A 24,317-nucleotide genomic window follows, 5' to 3' on the forward strand; every position below is an offset into this window, starting at 1 on the left:
TGGTGCATCTTGTGTGACTTGATCTAGCATGGGGATTTGGGGTCTTCTTCAGTTTGAGATGAAAGTTAGGGAAGGGGGAAATGATGACTGATTTCTGTTAAATTAATTGCTTTTTCTGTTAAATAATTGCTTTTTTCAGTTATTATGTTCACTGACAGAACACATAAATTGTTCTGGGTTTGGGGGTTTTTTAACCATGGAGGTATTTGCCTTCTGGAGAAGGAACACCTTTCACCAAATACTTCTGAATTTTTCGTAAAGGGTTGAGGAAGTGTTAAACTTGTTTTCAAAACCCTGTCACCTGACCCCAAGTGGATGGTCTTCTCTAATGTAGATTGGATATTTTGGTTTTCTCTGGCTAAGCTCTCTGTAAGCCTAAGGAAACTGAGCTGTTACCTTTGCTTGTCTGTATGTTGCATACGTTTCCAGGGCAGTGTTAAAGCTTGCCTTTTCAGCTATTTTAATTTTTTCCTTCCATGAAGTAAAGATCTCTGTTAAAAGCAATCATCACCGTTCATGCCCAATTACTCTTCTAGCACTCTTCTAGCATTTCATCTTTAAGGAGGGCCACCAGTAGATGTTGAGAGTTGAGGTAAGTTTAGATAATGATTGGAGGGAACATTTTTGGCTATTTGAGTTTTGTAGGTTGGAAGGTGTGCCTGAGTTACTGTGTAACCCCTGATCAGCATTTTGTCTCATGTAATTATTTAGTGATTGTGAATGCTCCTACCAGAGGTGCCAAGTATCCCTTAAAGGTAACCTGATCCCTCTAGTCCCAAATCTTCAAGGAAAGGACCAAGCCTTGTCTCACTGCACGTTTGAGTACTTGCTGCAGGGTGGTTGATAAGCTTGCATTTAACCTTTCTTAACTTAATTCACACAGGGTTAATAGAGGCACAAGGATTTGGAAGCAGCTTGGAGCATCTGCTCGGTGTGCCAGTCCTTTTCCTTAGGTGTAGCCTTGTTCTTGTCATGTTTGTTTAGGGAAAAAAAACAAACCAACAAAAAGTAAGTGATAGAGAAAACTGGTGCTATGTGGGGGCAAAGAAGAGCAAAGGGGAATATATGCCTTGTCTTGGATACAATTCTCTTCTGGCTTCTCTTTTCAGTGTAGTGAATGGCTTCCTGCAGTACAGGGCAGTCACTCATACTTTCTTTTACATTGTCTTCCACCCTCTGCAGTAGGTGTGGGAGAGAAAAAGCAAAACTTGCAATAAACAAGCAAAACTTGTTTCTGTCAAATACCAGTGTCTCTTTCCAATTAAGGATGAAATACTTCTATCTGGAAGGAGATTGGCAAGCTAGACCTGTAAGCCTGGCAACCCTTACATCTCTTCCCACTTTCATGTTTAGCAAAGGAGTATGGTTGCCAGCTTATATACAACGTGGTGCTCAGATTCACAAAAAAAGGTTAAATAGTCCCTGAAGCACTTCTAACTCAGGAGCTCATTAATGACATTAGGAGTAGAGTTCTATTTTTGGCATATTGCTCAAATCCAGGCACTTCTATGTTTTCTCCTAATGAATTAAAATACAAACTAGATTTGTGCTACACACCTTTAGAGCATCTGAACTTTTGATGCTTTCAGGGCTGTAATGTGAGAACCCTTTTTCAGACATGTTCTGTAGAAAAGATTTTATTTGAGACAAAAATTACCCCTTGATCTAAGTGTTCTGTGCTTTAGCTTGTCATGCAAATACCATGTGACACAGTTTTAAGTGTTAAAGACTTCTTAAATTATTCTAGTATATGATGAAACAACAGTTACACCATTTGTGTGCACATCTCTACTATAGTTGTGCATCCCCCATACATAAATAGTGTAAAAAATGTCTTGTCCTGTAGACTGTTGTGTTGGTTTGGGTTTTTTGCCTTCATATTGTGAAGTAAATATATATTGTTTAAATATATATTGTTTCTATTGTATAAACAAATTATATTTGTTTCTAAAGCACCCACTATGGACAGGTAATGGTGGAGAGCATTAATAGACATCCTGTAGGCTGAGCAAGCAAGTTCAGCCAACGCCAGCAAGAAGTGATGTTCCCTTTCCCCATGCCTAGCAAAGGATAGGGCATTTATTGAAAGGACTTTAAACAGCCATCAACAACCATGGAATTGTTCTTAAAGTGTGGACCAGTGTCATTTATGTGTCTTTTAAGCAGTTGATATGGAGGAGGAGGTACGAGTAAAGGAATTATTTTGCCCAAATAACTTGTGGCATCTGCTCTGTTGTCAGGGAAGGAATATTGGATGCAATCCTATTTATGTGTTAATTTGTTCTCGTTATCATTCCATCTGTAAGCTATTCATATTTTGCATAAAGTACATAGTTGTGTGACTAGAATTCTTTATCAGAAAGTTAGTGTTGATAAAATTGTTCATTCCTAAAATAATGAAAGCACAGAAGATGGAGAGGCAGGCTACTTGTAACAGTACTGTAATGCTCATCCTGCATTAACTTCCTCCAGTGGGACAGGCAATGTCTTATCTTGGCTCAGCAAAGTCACTGGGGTCTTCCTGTTTTGTGAGTGTGGGGTTTTTTTTTTCCTAATTTATTTTACTTTGCTTTGGTCGTTTTGTCAGGTTGGTTGGTTGGGGGGTTTTTTGTGTTTTTTGTTTTGGCTTTTTTTTTAATTTGCTGATGGGCAGGGCTTTTATTTGTTTTATATTTTCCTTAATAATTAGGTTGAGTATTGTCATCCAGATATTTTATGTGAAGCTAGCTTGCAGTGCAGGGCAGCAGTATATGAAGAGATTTGATAATAGCGCCAAAATGGAAGGACCTAAATATTCTTCCCTTGACTCACTCTTTTTTGAAGTAATAGTGGGACTGGGACCATAATGAGAATTTGTGATTACTGTGCAAGTAAATTGCTCTGGCAATAGGTATTATCCCCCTATAGAATATGGGTATAATTCTGTGTGAATATCTGGTGCATTCATGAAACCACAGTAACTTATTGCCTGTATGCCGATGACTATAATGTTACAAGGTGTCCAGAAGCTCCTGCAGTGGCATCATAGAGAGGTTAGAGCAATTTCCAGTGGGAATCTCAGTGCCCTTCCATTCTCAGGAGACTGGTACACAGGCTGAGTTATCTGGCCTGTTGTATTTTGTGCTTACTATGTACATCCAAATCAAAACTGCCCCCCAGCCCCCCTTTGGCCTTCTAGATGTTACTTGGGGATGTTAATCGGTTAAGACAGATGTCTTCCTTGCCAGACTTGATTGTTTAGTTGTCCTACAGAATGACTTTATGTATAGGATGAGGTAAATCTCAGTCAGCTGTTCCCACAACAGAGTCCTTTTCACAGGAGTGGGCATGTGGCAGTGGAAGGAAAGCATTTTATCTCCAGGGACTGGTTGTTTGACCCAGGTCTGTAAGTGAACAAGTTTCTCTCTGTGTAAGGAGTGAGCAAGTACATCTTATCTTTGTTCCCTTTCTTAAAATGCTTCTGTACTTGCCTCTGAACTGGTAGTAGCTTTGGACCTTTCAAGAGTGAAGAATCTCTTTGTCTTGATATGTCTAAAATGCTGCTGGAAGTAGTCCAGAGCACAGACACCTAAACCTTTGCTCTTTTCAAAATAGTACTGGAGTGTAGCCTTTCTTGTTCCTTTGGGGATTGTCAACCTGCCATTGCTGCTCAAAGATGCCATGAGACTTTTTGTCATGCATCAGGACTGACTGAGATAGTGGAGTTTCAGACAAAGTGTCTAGGCTTCAGTCAAATTTGGACAGTAAAATACAGATTCAAATGTCTTTTGCCTAGGGATTTTGGCCTTGAAATTTTTAACATGGACTTTGTTCTGTGTGGATGTGAGAGAAGAAACCTTTCTGAAAATAGTATTGGTTGAAGAACACTGTGATGGGACAAAAAAGGAGAGGGAGTAGTGAGAATAATGCTTCTAACCTTGTGTTGCTAAAGGCCAGTGGTGCCCATGGCTTGATAGTGTAGTCAAAAGGCTTACCTTTAGATATTCACTTATTATAGCATTTAAATTCATCAGGAGTTCAATGTTCAGACCAAAATCTGCAGTCCCAAACCTTCATTGTCCTTTGGTAAGGATCCATGCTTCCTTTGTACAGACATAATGACGTTGTTTAATTTCTCTGCTTTAAAAGCAAAGTGAAATGGAAGCACCTTTGTACAGTATCAAAACCAATTATTTTTTCCCCCTTTTTTAAAAAAAAGCAATTATTTTTTGTTGATGCTGTTAAGTCTAGGTAAAGCCTCAGAGCTCCAGAATGACTTATTTCTGAAGTAAAATGCAGGGAAAAAAAGGTTTTTTCCTGGGTTTGATGATGTCAGATTTTATCTGGCTATAGTCTAAGTTCAGTTGCCTTGGAACTGAAGACATCAGACTAGAGGACTTTTCATCTCAGTGGTAGAGCTGCTCTTCTGGTGATTGTGTTCTTATTAGTCAGGCTTGAATATCAAGGGCCCATGAAATGTTGACTTTTACTGATTGTCCCAGTTATTAAAATAGTTGTACCAAGAAAAACAAATGTATAAAGCTTATTGAGGCATTTGTTCACAAGCTTGTGACTATCTCCAGAATCTTCTCTCATTTTGCTGTGTAAATTGCAATAGTATATCTGTCTATATGGATAAGCACTCAGTAGTGTTACATGGTTGCTTATGGTTCAGGTACCTATGTGTCCTTTGTTTTAAAGACAGAGCTCTTTGTGGAGGCTGCTGCTCTGGCCTGCCCTTTAGTGATGATTTTCCTACAATACTCTTACAGACTTTCCATGGGCTTCTTTCCCTGTCCTCTTGTTCTGCATAGTAAGGTGGGGCAGGCAGTGCTTTGAGTGCTCAAATTTTGAATTTTGGGAGAAATTCACGGTGGGGGCACTGTTTATTCTTTTCTCCTTCCTGCCTTTCCTTCCTTCACAACCTGCAATTGCACAGTGAACTGTGGTGATGCTTTTTTTTTAAAAACACTGTACTGTCTGATCTGATGGTGCCTTTGAGTGACTGCTTTCATTCTGCTAACGGGTTGTATTTGCCTTTGTTAAATCATGAGCTTTTTCAAGGATTAGCTGAAACAGGTTGCTGTATCAGTGAGTAAAACTCTCCATGTTGTGTCTGATGCAGTAACAGAAATGTGAAGTAAAAGGGCAGACGAGTAGGTGGACTCGCCCTTTACTCTTGAGCTTCTCTTATTTGTGACAATGCACAAGAATCAAGTTACTGGGGTGGAAAGAATAGCTTTCTTTTTTTTTTTCTTTTTTTTTTTCAGCTGTAATAGATACAAGCTCTCAGTTGCCATGTCCATAAACTAACTTCTTTCTCTCTTCATTTGCAGTTACGCTGTCTCACATCACACAGCTGGTTCTGAGTCACAACAAGCTTACAAGTGAGTATCTTCCTGGGTTTGGACTTCACTGCAGGCAGTTCAGTGACATTGAAAAGCTGACACTGCAAGTTTGATACAGAGTGCAATGACTCTGTTAGAGTGGTGCTTCTTGGTTAGTACTTCATTAAAAGTAGAGAGATTGAGGATGTGACTTAGCAGCCATTTTCAACTTGCCTTCCCAACTTCAGTACAGACCTGCAATGCACAGAAAGATCTGTAGTTCTTAGTCTCATCACCAGTTCAGCCAGAAATCCTACCGTGGCTCTGAAGTCCTTATGTTAAGGTGAGGACTTTTGAAATTTTTAATTGTCTCAGAAGCAACACAGTTTGCATTTTAGTGAATGGATAATGAATTTGACTGAAGCAAAGCAAGTTACAACTCCAGTGCATTACATATATAACCAAACATGTATGAGCAAGGCCAACTGAACGTAAGCATCAGGCATGGTAAAAAAAGTAGCCTCTTTCTGTCCAAAAAATGGTTGTCTCTTGGTCATACTGCTCACACCATCTTCAGGTTGTGGATCGTGCTTCTCTCAGTAAAGAAGTTCCTAAGTGAGGTGAATAGCATGTCAAGAACAACATAAATATGTTGTTAACTTAACTTGGTAGGGGGAGATACCAGACTGACTTTTGCAAGACAAAAGTTTTTGTGGGTTTGGGTTTTTTTGTTTGTTTGTGTTTGTGGTTTATCTACCAGTGTCTTGTGCAAACATTCCTGCTTTTTGGTTGTTGAAATTCAAGCAGTCAATTTTGTCTCACCCCTGTTTCTGTGCATCTTCTAAAAAGAAGTGTTGGTCTTGTTGATGTTCCTTTTTTTTTGTCGCCTCTCTGCATATGCCAGTGGGTTTCTCTCTAAACCACTCCTCTTTTTGAAACTCAACTGTAGAGATGGAGTGGGGAGGGGAATGGAACCGATAAAGTGGGTGTGTGTTGACAAGAGGCATATTAGGATGTTTGTGCTTTAGGGTGTGTGGGATCTCAGTCTCTCAGAACTGGGGCGCAGGGTGAACCAGACCCCCCCCTGGGGGGCTCGGGAGTCCTGGAATGCTGCCAGAAATGTCTGGTGGCTGGACTTTGATCCCACATGGGAGATGACATCAGTATGAGGACGGGAGGATTTCACTGGGGTGAATGGTGAAGGGACAAGTTAATTGGAGTGTGAGATACAGGGTTTAAGATCCCTGTACAGGGGGGTCTAGAGAGGCAAGATGGAGGGATTGGGGCGTGCCCTTCTCCTTCTTCTTCTTCCTCTAGGCCTCCATCTTCTGTGGTGATGTTGGCACTCCAGGATTGGACCTTACTAGGGGAACACTGGTTAATAAGGGTAGAGGGTATTGGAGAAAAATGATAAATATTGTATACGTAACTCCGGGTATAAAGATAGGTGGCCGCCCCAGGGGCTTTCAGTGTGTGCCCATGGCTGACTGCTGAGCAGAACTCTGTCAGGCCAAGAGAAAATCTTTTAGATAAGCAATTAATAAACACCGAGACCGAGAACAAATCTGAAGCTTCCTCTCGTCCTTTCGAACCCGGGGGCCCAAGGCCATCTTTGGGCTTTTCCCCAGACCATCTGAACAGCCGAGAAATCCCACAAGGGTGTATCCAAGAAAATCTTTACAAATTGAGATGGGTCTTAGGAAACACAAACAAATAATAAAACTTAGCCTGTTGAACTCTGCACTGCTTGCTGCATGAGCTGTGAGGTAGTATGTGTTATTTAAAACATGTGAATTAATGCAAAAGTGTCACTGCAGTCTCTGAGCATTTGCAGAGGATTAAGCATGAAGAGAATATAAATATCCCTAGATTTTAGTGCATAAGCACTTCTCTGGATGCAGTTTATTGGGTACCAATGTGTAGTTTAGAGAGTTTGTAGTAAATAAGATAAAATTATGGGCACTTAGTGACTGTGGCTGTGAGAGCTATGAATTAGTTGTTCAGGACTCTTCTTTTGGCAGTGTAGTGCCCTCTAGACTGCCATCTTGCTATTTGTTTTTATCCCATTGTAGTTTTCAAAGAAATCTCAATTTAATTAAAAATGTGACCAACGGTTTCCAGCCATCTGGCATATAAATCATGACTGATGGGTAAATTAATGGGCCAGTTAAGGGAGGAGAAATCCCAAGTGCATCACTGTTAAACATGCAGCTCTGTCCATGGCTTAGAAGGCCATGAAGTTACAAATAGCTTGAAGCTGGGACAACGATCTTTTGAGAAGGATTATGATGAATTTTCTCTGGGCATATTGCTGTCTGGCATCTGTTACCAGCCACTGGTGGAGCTGAGCTGTGGGGCCACTCACCTAGTGACTTTTGTGTGTTCCCTCAGGCACTACAAGGAGATGGGTGTCCCTGAACTTGAGCTGTTGAAAGCTAGGCAGTTCATTGTACCCAGCCACTGCAGCTTTCTCTGCAGCTTTTGTGGGGTTGCAGGCACCTTGAGATAGCTGTTCATTGTGCACAACTCAGCTCACCCAAGGCTGGGTACCTTAGTGCTGACAGGCAAGGCTTCTCTGGTGCTGTTTATTTGCTCTGCTATCTCTGAATGGCTGCTTACCTGGTGCAAGGATGAAGTGAGTTGGAAGTGTTACTCTTGGTAAACTTCACTATTCTTTGAGATTTGTAAAATTCCTAGAACTTCTGAAATCTCACACTTTCAGATTGCCAGTGAATCAGCTTTTCCACCTGGTGCCTTACAAATTTTAACATAGCTAAAGGATGATCTCAGCTGAGCACACAACTGGCTGGGCAGGTAGCAGGGTGTCTGCCGGCTCTGAGGAAGAGGAGCTAGGCTGAAGCTCCTGCATGGAGACTTGAATCATAGTAAACTTGGCTGTCCAGCATCTGAGCCTGCGGAAGGCATGTGCTTCAGCATGAGCTCCCCACTGAGAAGCTGAGTAACTAACCTATGTCCTGGCTGCAGACCTGACTGGGGGAGGAAAGATACAGTAATAGGAAGTGTCCAAGAAAGATGTGTCCAGGTTGGCTTTAACTATTCAAGAAAAACCCAGAGTGTACCATTTGCTTAAAGCAGTTTTAGCTTTCAAAATACCAGTTTAAAGACTGCCATGACTGTAAGTTTGTTTTACATTAAATCTCACCCTTCAATTAATTGCTTTCTCCTAAAGTAGCTGTCAGATCAGCAGGCTACAAGTACATGCCTTCTCTCAGCCAAGGGATTCTGTCAGCCTTTCTAATTGCTCTGTTTGGGTTTCTTTCATGGCAAGGTAAGACCCTTGCTTGTCCTGAAAAGTAATTCATCAAGTCTGAAACTTACTCTTCTTTCACAAATGGATGTAGACTCTTAAATAGACAGCACACATTTTTAAAAGGCTAAATTTCAAGTTCATATTCTCATATCTGACACTGTTGACCTAATCTTTTAAGCTATGTAATTAATTGTCTTAGCAGATTGTTCTTAAAATGACTAGGAGGCTGATGGCAGTGACACTTGACATGCTACACTAAGGTCATATTAGCATCTTCTGCTAGTTTCCTGCCATTTAAATGAGTGTTCTGCTAGGGGTTTTTTTTTGTGTTTAGAGTAAATATGTCTATCTGAAAGAATAAATAAATGTAAAATGTGGATATGCATATTTTTATGTAAATGTACTTTGTATTTTTGCCAGAAAACTATTAAAACTAAGTAAAGTTTCATCAGCAAGTATGAAGACTGCTCAATTAAATCCATCATACTGCTCAGAATACTTTTGTGGCATGGATTTTAGAGTATTTCTGGTGTGCCATTTGTACTTCATTTATGTGTCTAAATCATTCATTATCAGAAGTACTCAAGTTCACATTGATTTTTCTGGAGCATATTAGGCTGAATTTTTTTTCAGTTATCTGGTCCTGTGCTAATGGAGGAGTCTTGAACTGGCTTTTTCTGCTCTGGGTGACTTCTGAAACAGTCGAGTTGGTCTTTTGCTGCTTGGTGAGAACTACTTGTGCTTCAAAATCAGAAGCAAAACTCTCAGGGAAGCCAAATAGCTGTGATTCTGCAGTCTTGTTGAACCAGGTGCTGCATAAGTGACAAAGCTGGGATGATTCCTCTGTAGGGTCTCTGACAATCCAGTAGAAAGCAGAAGGAGAAAGTGAATATTTGTGCTTTTTCTTAGTGTAATGCAGTCATAAAGGGCAGTGTCTCTATATGTTATACTGGGAGGTTTTTGTTCCATCATTTAGTAATTTTAAAGCCTTCTATCCAGTATACAGCTGAGAAGCAAAATTCAAGATAGTCTTAGCCTGTACAGGTTGTCTGATCCTAACCCAGGTGTCTTTTGAGCCCATTGGCTACCATCAGAGTAAATGCAATTGAAGTTCTAACAAATGTTTTTTAAATTGGTGGAAATGAGTGGCTGACCATAGGAATCTGCCCTTCAGTGTGGTGGATTAATTCAGGTAGATGTGACCAAGTTCTTTTTGCTCATGTCACTTGATGCTAGCTGAGGGACATACAGATCCACCTCCTGCTCAATAGGATCATTTTATGAACAGTGGTAGGGAATTAGGGTGGCTCTGCTAGAGGGGCACAGGGGGAGTTTGAGGCACAGGACCTACTGTTGTAGAAACCACATTTGATCAGTTAGGTCAGCCACAAATATTGTTTCTGCATCATCTGTGCAGCAGTAGTAATTTTTGTGGGTATTTAAGCTTCTGTTTTGGGTATTTCTAGGGCTGCTTCGCTCAAGTTCAGGCGGAATGTCACTGAAAGTCTGCAGCAGTCTTGGCCACTTGCTCATCTGGTGCCTCTGTGCAGGAGGAAAGAGACCTTCAGGTGTTGCTGTAGATCTGCCTGTTCTGCAGGGGCAGCTGCCATGGTTCCTGTGACATTGCTGCTCTCTGCTTCATGCTGGGATAGCAGTGCCAGTCGTATGTCAAGGAATTTGCCATAAAAATTCTTGAAATCAAACTTAGAGCTATTTTGTTCAGAGCCCTTCAGCTGGAGTTCATGTTTTAATAATGGTTTTGGGGAACAGGCTGGAATTGCAGAATACTGAGATTCTGAAAACCCAGGTCAGACAGAGGAAGGGATATATATCCCCAGGCTTGTCTGTTTTTAATCTGGGTCTTGCCCCATATCATTTCAAGCACAGCAAAGTAGAGCTATGGGACACAGTGTAAAATAGATCACCTGAGTCAGGATAAGGATTTTATTCAGAGCTGATGGCAGGGTTTGTCTGTCACATGTCTTGAGGGCTCAGGGGGTTTTGGGGTTTTATTTATTTATTTATTTACTTTATTTGTAAATTGATTGTACTGGTACAACTATTGGATACCTTTGACTGGAAAAAAGTACCTTTGCAGGCTGAAGTCAGCAGTTAGGTTAGGTTTCATTTTTGGTCCCCTTGTGCCCCACTAGATTTGTGAATGAGAAAGAATTGGTGTAGAACTAGCAACAGAAAAAACTCAGTTTCATAAAGAATATGCTCTATTAGAGCATAAAAATGTGGCTTAAGCCTTGTCTGCTTTTTCTTAGCAGAGCAGCTTTTGTGTACTATTTTGCCATGAAGTATGAAGGGATACCGAACCTTATGGAATTTAATGAGGTCAGCTAGCTCAAGGTATTCTCCAGCCACTTAGAACGTATACAGAATTTCACATCCTAGTATAGGATGGGAAATCCTTCCTTGGCATGCTGATGAAGTTTTGACAATTAAAATCCATGTATTATATTGTGAATAGGAAGTGTGTTTGAAGAGGTTTCAGATGCTCATTTTGTCTGTTATCACAGCCAGAAGGGCACAGAGGGGAAGATGTGACTGGAAAGCAGGCTGGAGTATTAAAGGCTACTTCAGCATTGGCATCAGGTGTCATCAGTATGTGTACAACTCTTAGGCTGCCAACCTGTTTTATTTTCATTTATTTTGGGATGTGCACTAAGTCTTTGACTTGTAACTGCTATGACAGTTATTTGCCTTAGCTGCCAGTGGTGGTTAATTAACATTGCAGTCATTTGAAGAAATCAATGCAGAGATTCTGTGTCTGCCGGTACCCTAGTGTTCCCGCTGCCGGTGCCGTACCGTGCTCTGTGCTTTGCCCAGTAGAGGTCACTCTTTGAGCACATTTAGCATCTTTTCCCGGGAAGGCGCTGGTGTTCCTGGCAGCTGGCAGCTATTCATCCCACCTGCTCGCTGATGGTGCTCAGCGACTTCGTTTTGCTCTTCTCCTCAGTCTCCTTAACCTCAGGTGGTCCTGTGCTCACTGGCTTCATATTTCGTGTGCTGTCTGTAAATGATCTCAGAATTTTCCTGCTATTCATAGCTCACTCCTGATTGTTTCTATATCCTTTTGTTCTGGTGCCCTGATTCCTTATCCAGTATTATCAAATGATTAAATAATGAGAGATCAGGAGCAACTATTTTTTACTCAAACCTCTTCTGTGTTACCTGATGTCATGTTCTCTCTCCTCCTCTACTATTCTTCTGATGTACTGTCCTATACTGTTCTGTGATCTTTTCACTGCTTCTCCCTTGATTCTTATGTAATCCTTTAGTCATCTTTGGTCCCTTCCTTTTTGTGGGGTGATCCATTCGTTTTTTGCTGTTGGTTCCCATTTCCAGACCTGAATTTTGTTTGAGTTCACTATGTGCTTGTGTCAGAATGGCTGTGTCTCATTGATCATTGTTCTTTTGACAGCCATGTGGTCACCCTTTATCATCGCTCTACATTTTGCTTTCTTTCAGCAGAGCAGTTCAAAACTTTTTTATTTCTGCTCACACGACTTACTGCTTCTTTGCTCTGCCATCTCCTAAATTGTTTTTCTCTCTGTGTGTGACCTGCACAAAAGCTTGTCCTTTTGTTGCTGTTAACCCTCTTGACTGTGTCCTTGATCTTTTTTAGCATGCTGCTAAAATCTCTTGGTTTAATTTTTATATTAGAATGTCTCCTTTCTGAGTCACCTTTCTGGCTGTAGTCTGTACCTGGATCTATTGGAGGTAGTCCAGAGACATCAACACTGCATCTGCCTGTCCTGAATTCCTTCCCAGTCTGGCTGCTTTGTGTTCTCCAGTCTGCTGAAATGTGTGATGGTGTCTCCCACTGGTATTGTCTGACACTTTGCATCTTGCCTGGTATCAGGTTATTTATATTACTAATTTGCTGACTTCTGGAAGGAATCAGATGACCGTGTACTCTTTAGTCTTTGTTATTTCTTGTGTTCTCCTCTACTATGCTTCTGCCTCTGCTTCCTTCTGGTAAGTCATTCCCTGCTGTTGTCCTGACACAATATAACAATGGGGCAGGCAGTGTCTGCAGGGTGAGACCAGGGCTGTGTCCAAAGCACAGGACTTGTGCCTGACAGTTTCTATCAGCTGTGTGTGGGAGAGATGCTTTAAGCTAGCTGTAAGCCTTTCATTTTTTTGGTATGTTTTGATTTCGTCTAACTTCCCATTTCTGATGCAGGGATCTCTAATGGGAAATATCTTCCTGAATGCAGTACACAGGAGGATGTGAAAAGGAGATCCCTATACATATGCCTTACTACATTTGTGACATCTGGGTTCTACTCAAATGTGTTGATTAAATACCTTGTTAGCTTTTTCTTTTATTCCTAAAAAAATTCCCAAACCTTTGGTTCTGAGAAAATACAGATGGTAGAGCATTTTCATTTTAAATGTATATAATACCAACTTTGCTTCTTAGAAAATTTGGGGAAATGAAACAGAATAATGTGTGAAAGAGTTGTGTGCTGTAATGGTATAAGGATACATGCAGAAAGTGCCCAATTTATGCACAAATTCAATTGTGAAAGTGTGGGCTGTATGGCACCAAAGTCAGTTTTGCCATAAGTAAAGCAACGCTAGACACAAATCACTTGTCTTGAACATAATTCTTCAGATACTTTTTTCTTCTTTTACTAAAAGACACCTGCAAGCATATTAAGTCCTTTTTTTGAATTCTCAACATTTTCCAACATGTTACTACAAATTACTTGTGTCTTCATCTAAGCCCAGTGGCTTAAAATAGCCCTAATTTTTTTTGTGGAATTCACCATGTTTATATTCTCCATATAAATCCTCTTGCCACATACAGACTATTTTGCAGTTGGCATTTTCAAAGGAAGTGAACATTGCAAAAGTGAACTCACCTCATTAAAAACATTAATTTTGTATTACAGAATTTACTGTCTAACAAGCCAAGTAGAATTTTTTGGCTTCTAATATGGAAGGACTGAGACAAGAAGGTATATTTGGTGTAGATTGAGGGGAAACTGGATTTAATTTTGTACTTGATTTTGTACTCTTATTTTTTATGTGTTCTTTCAGTAGTCAGGTGCATTGAAGTGGATAACAACATAGTATTTCCCTTCAGACTGCTCACCCTCTGGCCTCTTAACTTTTTCCATTCCTGTGGCATAACCTTTGGGGTGAAATCATTCCCTGATCTTGATGTGATGATGGCAGATGTGGTGACTGGTTGCCACCAGTATTATCTCCGGTAGCTGGAAATGAAATGTACAGTCAGCTGAAGCCTGGGTAAGCTAACAGAGGGGCACAGGGAGGACTCTGTGCCACACAGACCTAAGAGGTGGCTTTAAGTGCTGGGTGTGGGAAGCTCAAACTAGGAGGGAGCTTAATTAATTCCCAGTTCTGAGAACTGGAGCAAGAAACACATGTGCTGACTCTGCTTTTGAGCAGTGAGCTTTTTTACTGCAGCCTCTTCTGTGAGTGTGTTTAGAGGACAGGCTGGTGTTCCCACTAAGCAGTGTCAGCACAGCAGTCTGCAGTGCTGAATAGGGAAACACTCAGTTGATCCAAGCTGCAGTGAGAAATAGTCCTATGTGTGTTTCTAAAAACATTTCAGTGCTGTAAAAAGTTTAAGCTCCAAATACTAGCTAATAAGGCGAACTGAAATAATGAAAATTTTTTTAGACACACTGAAAGCAGAATTTTGTAAATAAGCACTGCTGGGCACATAGGTAGATGGACACTTGAGTAAGAGGCTGAAGTGATCTTCACTTTTGAGGGTAATCTATAGTAATTGTTCAAGGGCTTGTGTGCAGGATATCTTTGGTTAGTTCCTTTTGTAAACTGCAGAGAACAAGTTGAATAGACTGAAGTAAAGAGAATATTGAAGAACGGAAAGGTGAACTTACTGAACGAACTTCGGACGGGTTGATTTATCTAAAGCCAGCAACTGTGCAGTTGTGGGAAACTCTGAAGAGATCATGCCTAAACAGTTCAAACACCTGGAAGAGACTCACTGGCATTTAGTGATACTGTTTGCATTTGATGGAAGCCTAATATTAAATCTCAATACTATCAACTAAAGTTCTTTTGTCCTGCAGAAGTTATTTCTCTTAACCATCTGCTATTGAAATATCAAGACACACAGATGATTTGACCTGCAATAAGGGTACATAGCCTGCATTCTTCAGCTTTGTGGATGGTGTACCTCATGTTTTTTTTTTTTTTTCTCCTGACTTAAATATAAGACAGCAAGTGTGTGGGCTGAACTGTGCACTTCTCACAAAGCAGTTATTGAAGATGAAGATGCTGTGGTTGACCACAGTAATTTGAAAAGCTTGGCTAACACTTTGTTCTCTTGAAAATTATTTGCAGAAATGAAGTACTTGTTTATATCCACATTTTTATACATATCCTTATTCACGCCATTCTCTAATACTGTTAAAAATGCTAAAAAGCATCAGATTTTTGTGAGCTATTTTGGTGTGGTTTCAGTTCTTTGCAGTTAGGTGATGTATTTTCAACATAGTAATCCCTTCCTAACCTCAGCCCCTGGCTTCTAGGGTTTCTCTCCAAATTCTGACATCCTAAGCTCTCTTTGCAGAAAAGAACAGATTTATCCTTTCTCTTCACTAGATGTCACTTGATTCTCAGTGTCTTCTCAGTCTTTCTTGTGCTCACTGCTCTTCTCCTTAGACTCTAGCTTCTAAATGAATAATGTTTATTGACAAATTGAGCTATAGTGTAATTTAAACATGTTCATAAGAACAGTTTAATATCTGAGGTTCTTCTGTGGATAATTGAAATAAAAAATCCCTGCTGGTTTCTGGAAAGAGCTGAAGATTAAGGAGACAAGTTTGTTTTTAATGTTTTCAGTGGGAGGAAGATTAATATCCATCTTTGGAAGAGTGAAGGGAGGGCAAAAGGGGAAACTTGAACTACATAGTGTGTAAATTAAGTACTGTATGCTTCAGTTGGGATCAGGATTCTCTCCAGTTAGCTGCCAAATATGATATCAGCATGCCTATGAATATTTAAAATGAAAACTGTTGTGTTCTCCCTCTGCTAATTCCTCTTTCATTTTGGTGAAGCTGATTGCTTCTCTTTCTGTATAACAGAACCCTTGTCAAATTAATCTAAACATGACTCTAGCTCTGTGAGTACAGTTATATTGGATGCACAGAGTGCATTATATATTTAGTATTCTAAATTCTTCCTCCCCCATGAAATGTGAGTAACATTTCATGTCTTTATGACCTTTACACTAAGGGATCCTTACTCATGAAAGCTTCCTGTTGATGCTAACTGGATTAGCAAGTCCACAGAACTGAGTTTATTATGTTGTAGAGCCCTCAGGTTTTACTTCAGTCTTAAAACGTGGGTTCTTGCTCTTGGCAAGAAATCTCTGCTTGGGATCCACAATGGACTGATGGGACTCTGAAAGGTCTGCATTGAGTTCTCTTTACCTTGTATGACTCTTGACCAGCTTTCCAGTGGAACAGTTTAATGAGAAACTGGCATAGTTGCATAAATCTCTCTTCTGTCAGGTACTGCTATTTTAATAGCTCTTTTGGATAAATATTCCCTTAGAACCTGTAAAGGTTTGGAGTACTACTGAACATCATGTTCCTAGGTACTGCAAATTACTTCATTAAGAAACATTCTGAAAAAGCTAGGGATTCTGCAGCTGATCGCATTCTAAGGATGTGATTGCCAAATAAATTAATCTTACTTTAAAAAATTAACATTCTTATTTCTCATGATGTCTGATTCAAAAAACATTGACTTGAGTTGGAGGCTTTCTGTAGCGTTTGGGGTTATATTTATTGAGGAGATTACAAGCCTATTCATGCACAATTTTTTGCATAATCAGGTATTATAGATAGCACTTTCCAAGCAGCAGTGGGACAATGTTTATTTTGGATATTCAGTGTTAGGGGTTAAATGAACTGAAATGTTTAATGCAGTTTCTGTACTGTGTGTTCTTCTCATGGCGACTTATATTTTTACTAAATCATTTCACTTGTTCAGTTGAGTAGTCTATTGACCCTTCTAGTTGTTTTTTTTTTCATCTGAAGTTCCTTATTTAAAATGCTTTTTATTTTAGTTTCAAACTGTAAAGGAAGTTTTGATGCACATCTTTTTTACTGAGAAATGTTTAGTGTCTTTACTAAGCAAACCAAAAAAAAAGCAGATTTCATCTTTTGGGTAAAAAGAAGTAGAAACTTAATTTTGCAGACACCTGAGTTTGTTTACTTTTGAAGTTGTGAGGATTGCTATTGTTTCCCAGGGATTCACAGATGTTTAAAAGAAATAATCTTGGTGACCATTTTCAGAAATAATGACTTTTTGAAGCCTGTGCATTTTCAGCTGCCACCACAGGAGGAATTCTATTGAGACCTGTGTGAATGGCAGAAGAATTACTGAGTGGAACTAGAGGGAAAGTAATGAACTTTTTCTTCTTTTCTGTTTCCTGTGTTCTTCATCCTTTGTCAGAGGTTGGGTGTAGAAAAGGAGCTGGGTTTGCATGTCAGCTCTAGGTAGTGGTATGAGAACCTCTTGACTTCCTGCTTTATGGGAAAGGGGTTGCATCTGAGACAGGTGATTCCAGGCTGCTGTCACTGATCTGGATGTTTCTAGTGAGTTTCTCTGCAGGATCCAGTTGTCCTGGATGAAAGGTCCCTCTAACTCAGTGCCTGCTCTCCAGCTGAGGGCAACATCAGACCTTTAGTAAAGATCATGTCTGGTGTTGGCTTCTGGCTCTTGTGCTGAAAGAGAGTTTAAGGCTCAGATCCAAGATACTCTAAATGTGGAGTTGCATAGTCATTGAATAGTCAAATTTAATCCTTCTTATCTGTATTTTGGAAATAATTTTGTTACCTTTTAAACAGCTGCTGGTTGTATAGGAATAAAATGTAATAATTTGCCTCGAGTAAACTTGATGAGAACTTGATGTTTTAGTGCCTAAAGGATTGCCACTAACTTCAGGGCAAAAAGAGCATAAATGCTTTGAAGTATAACAAATTGCCAATCCTTATTTCCAGAAACATGAACAAAGTCCTCTAAATCCTTGTGGACAGCCTATAGACCCTGTCTTTCACTGTCAACCAACCCTTGAAATCAAGGTGAAGCCTACAGCTGTCATAGTGAATCACTGGATGCAGTTTCCAGTGTTGAACAAGGGGAAGCTGTTCCTGGTCTTGTGAAGTGAAACTTCACATGAATGGGGCTTCATGATGTGACTGAAGCTTCGCAGGAGAACGCAAAGGCGCTGGGCTGCCAAATTTTCCTGGTGTTTGCTGAGGGGGAGTTGTTAATGACACTGGGCAGCAGATGGTCTCAGGAGAGTTGTTAAGACACTGCAGATCGTACTGTAAACACGTGGGTGAACAGAACCAGGATGCTGACAGTTCACTCTCACAGCTCATCGTGACAAGGAGACTCGAGTGGAATTCAGCATTGCCAGAACATGAATGTCTCGGGATTTGGCAGTCAGCAGGCTGCCGAGTGTATCTGGGAAGAGTTTTGCAACATAGTAGTGGAATGGTAGTCGGGTCATGTGAAGTTCAGAACAGAGAGCAGGATATGCCTGGTCAGCCTTGATTCACTGCCAGTGGTCTTTGGACCTGAAGCTACTGATCCTGTGCAGTTTAGCTACAAGATCAGTACAGGACTTAAATTCAGTCTTCTAATTTTTGTTGAATACAAGATAGCATTTATTTATATTAAAAATGTATTTGAATTGTTGAACCAGAAAATAAACTATTAGAAAAAAAAGTCCTCTCTTCCCTACCACAAGCCTGGTGTTGACCTACTCTTCTCTTCTTCCTTCTCACAAAATACCTCCAGGCAAACCAAAAAGTACAGTTGTGGACTGGGGCTTTTCATTTTGATTTAACAGGGTAAGACACAAAAGCATTTCATTTAAATACTTTGCTAAATATTTTGTCTTTTTCTCATCTCAGCCTGCTTACCAATGCAAATTTTAGTATATCTTGAAGAAAACAATGATATAAAGTATCCTAAGTGTCATTCACAACATGAAATACAGTATGTGGGGATTAAACAGATATATCAGGAGACAGTGTTATATCTGTATTGGTCTTCTATTATTAAAGCTTTGACTAAACTAAAACCCATATTTTCTAGTACTTTTGATTCCTAGTCTTCATAAATGCAGTATCTGAGAAAATCAGAAACATGATTTGCCTGTCTGTTGCATCTCATCAAAGTCAAATTATGAAGTCTAATTTCTGAAAGGAAAATATTTTAATACCGGTAATTACTTTTCTGGTGAAATATTGAGGCTGGAAACAGCTGAATGATGCCAATTAAAATCCTCAGTTAACTTCTGTTAGGGAATAATTTAAAATAATAGTAGTAGTGAAATACCCTTTAGTTTGTGAACTCACATAATTCTCACTATCACTGAATGACAGATAAGTAAGGACCAGTTAGAAAATACCTCTAAGGGAGGTCTTCTAAATGCTCAGGTTTGCCTTAATGACTTTTATATAAAGTCTGCTAAAAACCTCCTGCGATGAATATGGCCCTCAACAGTAATATTTATGTAGTGTAATTAGAGTCTTTGTTAGGCATCCCATTATTGTTCACATTGTAATTAGACTTATAATCTAGTAAATGTGACATACTGCAATGTTCCGCTTTGTAAACATTATTGACTCCATTTTAAGACTGAGATTGCCTCATACCAACAAATAAAAAAAAATCATGGCCTCATAAAACCTTCTAATTATTTAGATGAGCACTTTGTGGATTCCTGAGGCAAAGTTGAGACTGAACCAAGGTGAATATTGAGCACAGGTGCAAGGTTCAGTGCAGGTAACTTGCCAACCCCCTTTATACCTCAGCTGGCTGCTTAAATCTCACTCAGTTTAAGGGGAGAAGAGATGCAAATCTGAATAGCTTTTTAACCTCATTAGCACAGTCATTCATGTTGTGTTTCTGCCTTATAGTTCATGTTTCTAGGTAGTAACAAGCAGCTATTGATCTGTTGGTAATCCACTGTAGCCATGTATGAGTATTGATCAGTTAGTTTGTCGCTCAAGGGAGGTAACTGAAAGTGGGCTTGGCTAAACAGTTCTTTTAAGGCTGAATTTATTTTTGTTTGTAAATTTTGTTGTCTCTTAAATGACCAAGAATTTGGATACTAAATTGTTTAAGCAATAAGCAGATAGGGCCATAGCTGAAAATGAGGGATTATTTTATGTTTGTTGTTAAGGTCCTTTAGTACAACTGCTGTCCTGTAACTACTTGTATCATTAATGTTTTCTCCCCTCAAATAATGTCATGATCCAAGTCTCTCAGGCTCTGCTCTTTAGAGACCTCTGTGTGCTGCATGAATTGAGAGGACAGCCTGCTTCTCTTAGTCTGTAAGAGCACTTGTCCTTGTCTCTCTCTCTGCAGTGGTCTTTGTTAGTCAAAATATCTTACAATTCTGGTAGTAATTTTTGGAGAGTACAAAATGAGTGCTCTCAGTATTGAGAACAGGAGGCTTTTTGGATATAAACTTTGCTTTTATTGGAATAATGGGATGCTTTCTGTGCTGCAGCCACTGTACAAACAGTGCAAACACCAGGTGCTGGTAAAGCATCTGTAGTCTGGGTAGCTTGCCCTAATTGCAGTCTCTCACTGTGAAAACTTTCCACAGCTGTGCCAGCAAACATCGCAGACCTGAGAAACATAGAAGTGCTCAACTTTTTCAACAACCAGATTGAGGAGCTGCCTACACAGATAAGCAGCCTTCAGAAGCTCAAACACCTGAACCTTGGGTGCGTATCTTAATGCTAAACTTTGCTGTAATAAGGGTGCTACCAAATGTTGTCACAACTGAACCTGTAACTTCTTATTTTTTGATAGTAAAGTTTGTTATTGGAAGTGGTTTTGAGGCTAATCTGGGAATTACAGCTTCAGAGTTTTCAGGTAATGTCCTGGATAAACAGATGTAAATGGTCAAGCACTTACTGTGGTATACTGATAACCATTTAAGGACAGCAGCAACTCATATTCAATAAATATTCATCAAATACTGAAGTCAAACTGAACAATTACTGACTTTTACTTCTGTAGTAACTACCTCTTAATTCTGTGGTTACTGCATAAGAATCAAGCTCTGTTCTGATTTAAAGAAACATCCATGACTTCAATTCCAAATGTTTGAATTTGAGTTTATAGACATTTCAGTTTGTATTAAACCTGTAAAAGAAGCAGCATGTATTAGGTGTGGTGTCCATTTAGTTCAAAAGTTGGTATTGACTGAATTTGTGCCAGGGGTGTTTATATTAAGTGTTCAGATTCTATATTGTGGTAGAGCTGGTGATACTTTATAATAACTACAGTTGTGGAGGGCCTTCTTGAATTATTAAGAGAACAAATGTGAAGCATAAGACCTTCTTAAAATTAAATGGGCATATTGAAGTGTAACTATGGAGGAAAGCAGTGGTAGGCCTAAGCTTTAGCATTACTCATAGAAAGAATGTTTGTATTTTTATAAATTCAATTTCTGAACACCTTAAACTGAGCATTTTTTACTCTTCAAAATACCAGATGATTTTGGCTAAGCTCTGTGTATTCTGCTTTAGATACTTTAATGAAGTGCTGATAATTGAATTGCATCTTGAACTGTTGGAATGCCAATAGACATTTTAATGATGATCTGTCTTCCCTGATCTTTTTTTTTTTTTGGTCACAGTAGATCTCTAGCTGTCCTTAATATCTGTTTCAACCTCTGAATTGCTTTTCAGAGCAAATATTAATTAAGAAACCTGATTCTTTGTGTTTTAAGGGTTAGAACCATATTTTTGGAACGGCATATAGAAGTGTTGCAGTATATGAAGGAAGAAGTTGTGCACTTCCTATGGATTAAAGCAGCAACCATTGTTAAAATAGGTCAAATGTTAGTCTGCATTAATGAAAAAAATGTCATGCAAAAGACCACTTGGTGTTTGGAACAACAGACATTCAGGTCTGGAACCACGTTTGCCATCTTCATGTATCATGTGGCCTAAAATCTTAGAGATTAAACACTCTTCCATCTTAATCCCCTCCTTACACGTGGTCTTCTAGGCACAGGATTCACCACCCAGTCTTAGCTTTGCTTTGGACATCCTTGGAGTCAGTGACAAGGAAACATTTTTGCTCTGGTAGGTTTATCAGGAGACAGCCTAGAAACCCTCTTGTCATCTGCAGTGTGTGTGTTAGAGGGCTTCAGAAGAGCCCCTTAGGGGAGAGGGGCTTGAATAAGAGCAGAGATTATTTTGGGGAGGGCTTTGGCATGGAAGGGTCAAGTGGTGTGGAAAGAGAAAAGGTGTGCTGCTGCACAGAAAGCTTAAAATGTGACATTTGGAAGGTAGGTGAGGCACAAGCTCAGTGTTTGAACTTCTGCAGGGATGAATAGTGCTGGGCAGCAACTTTGAGCTGGTTCTCTGTCCCTGTCAAAGAATAGATACCATTCTGCCTCTTGTCAGTAGGGAGAACATTTTTTCCCCTCTCTCTTCCTTGCAAAAGGCAAGGCTGTTAGGGCAGCTTGGTAAAAATGCCTTTTCAGGAGTGGAAAACAATCTGCTGTCTTTAGTTCTGTTTTATATAAAGACCAGTTCTTAAAACAGTGACACTTCTGCAGTAGCAATAGTGGAGAATGCTTTTCTGTGTTTTAATTGCTGATAAGCAATATGAGTTGTATGCCCATAATGGGACTCCTTACTGGGGATGAGGAGGAGGAAGGATTTTTATCTAGATTTAGCTACAGAGAGGTGATCTCTACATGTTCTTGTTTTGTTGGGACTGGCTTATGCAAAAGGGGTAAGGGAGGGTGAGGTTATTTCCTGAGTTTGTGAAAGAAATGGTATATGTGCTTCTCCTGACCTTGCTCACATGCTTATATGATCTTTCTTATTTTTGCTTGTGCAATTTTGTCAGTACATTGACTAGAGTTTTTATAGTTTCAAGTGTCAGATATTCATACATTCACATAACATCTCCTCTTGACTTCAGTGACTGTTGCTTATCACTCTTACGTCAAAAGAGAATCAAATTCAGAGTATGTTTAGGGACATCTGAAAGGTCATGTTTGTTTCCAGTATTTACATAAGAAAAAAATCCTGTTCTTGACAGTAGCTACCTGTTCAGGCTCTGTCTTTCCTGTTCTGCTTTCAAACCTGAGTGACAACTGAAGCAAGATCCATGCACACCAGATATATACTTGCTGTACATGCTGTAGGGACAGTAGGAATAAGAAGCTGGTAGGTAGGTTTTTTTCTGTTCATGTGATAAACATGCATACATGAACAGTTCATACACAGATTCTGTGAAGATATCTCCAGCCATGTGCCTGCCTTCATTGTTGCAGCAGCTCAAGAGATTCCCTAGATCACCCTGTTCAAGCTCTTGGAGTCAGAGAAAAATTACCTTTCTCTACATTGTCTGATCCAGGTTATCAGAGAAATCTCTTCCTTCTGTTATATGTCCCCATGTTGTTCTGTCTTTTACCAGTGGGAACTGCTGTCCTAAAACCTCTGAAGACTGGCTGATTGAGCTATATTTAGATTAAGCTTTATCAGTCACAGGACTGACATTTTATTTACTTCACGCTCCTTGTGCATCAAAAGTTCTGTAGTGACACAGATTTGCTGTTCTTAGGAAGAGATTTGAGCAGCAGTTATCAATGAACATAAATACTGTGCACTTGAGATATTCCCCTTTGTGTTTGGTATCATGGTAAAGAGTTACATGGCAGAATGAAAAATGGTCAACATGATGTGCAAAAAGATAATTTGTAGTTTAGTTAGAAGTCATCTACCAAGGACCAGCTTTTTCCACAGAATGCTGTTAAAGCTGAGCATGGCCTTGTGACACCTCTCTCCCTTGTGCTTCATGTTTTGGGTGTGGCTGCTGATTGACATGACAGGATCCCTTGAGAGTGCTTAAGTTTTCAGTATATTTATGGGAATGACAGGTTATGAAAAGGTCTGCATTGCAAAAGACTGCTCAGTATCGTGGAGCATCAAAGCCATTTCAAAACAAGAGGAAATCTTGGCATATATTAATTTTTTTAAGGAAAAAAAAGGGGAAAAAACCAAACAAAAACCTTGTGACCTGTATTATTCCTGTTAGGTGAAGTGAATACTGATGTCATATTCTTTTTTTCCTTTTACTTACAGCATGAACAGGTTAAACACCTTGCCAAGGGGATTTGGCTCTCTACCAGCACTCGAAGTTCTTGACTTGACTTACAACAACTTAAATGAAAATTCCCTACCAGGAAACTTCTTCTATCTGAGTAAGAAACTTTTCTAAAAACTCTACAAATCTTCAGGATATGGTGCTTTGCTCTTTGCAGTTGAAATTTATTTGATGCAGACCAAAATACAAAAACAGATTTTTTTTTCCCCAATATTTATGTTTTATTTTAATATATCTTGAATATTTCTGCATAGCATGGCAATATTTATCACTGATATATGTTGTTATCTGACACCTTTGGGCACGAGCAGACTTGCTTAGTAATGGTGTATTAGTTTTCTTCTCAGTAATACTTACTTGGGTCCCATACTCAGTTAAAACATCATGGAGGGTTGCAAGCCTCAGGGGAAACTAAATCATTTTGCAACACAACTGTTGTTTGTTGAGTCTGAAAAAAAAAGTATTCTTGATAGATCATTACTAAAATAGTTTTAACAGCATGTGGGTGTTGAGGTGTCCAGTACGTTAAAACATATGCTAGGGTTACAAAGCTTGGCAGA

General features: G+C 39.5%; 1 protein-coding gene across 1 annotated transcript in view; it reads left to right on the plus strand.

Annotated features, from left to right (window-relative positions):
• The window catches only part of RSU1 (Ras suppressor protein 1), a 102,171-nt gene that overhangs the window by 2,085 nt on the left and 75,769 nt on the right, over positions 1-24,317 (plus strand). The window contains exons 3-5 of the mRNA XM_054273916.1: positions 5,316-5,366; positions 20,228-20,348; positions 23,736-23,854. Coding sequence (XP_054129891.1) covers positions 5,316-5,366; positions 20,228-20,348; positions 23,736-23,854 — 291 coding nt within the window. The remainder of the gene's footprint in view (positions 1-5,315; positions 5,367-20,227; positions 20,349-23,735; positions 23,855-24,317) is intronic.

The sequence above is a fragment of the Melozone crissalis genome, unplaced genomic scaffold (genome assembly GCF_028551555.1).
Source record: "Melozone crissalis strain CALT ecotype California unplaced genomic scaffold, PUWL_Pcris_2 ptg000016l_1, whole genome shotgun sequence".
In the NCBI taxonomy this organism is placed as follows: Eukaryota; Metazoa; Chordata; class Aves; order Passeriformes; family Passerellidae; genus Melozone; species Melozone crissalis.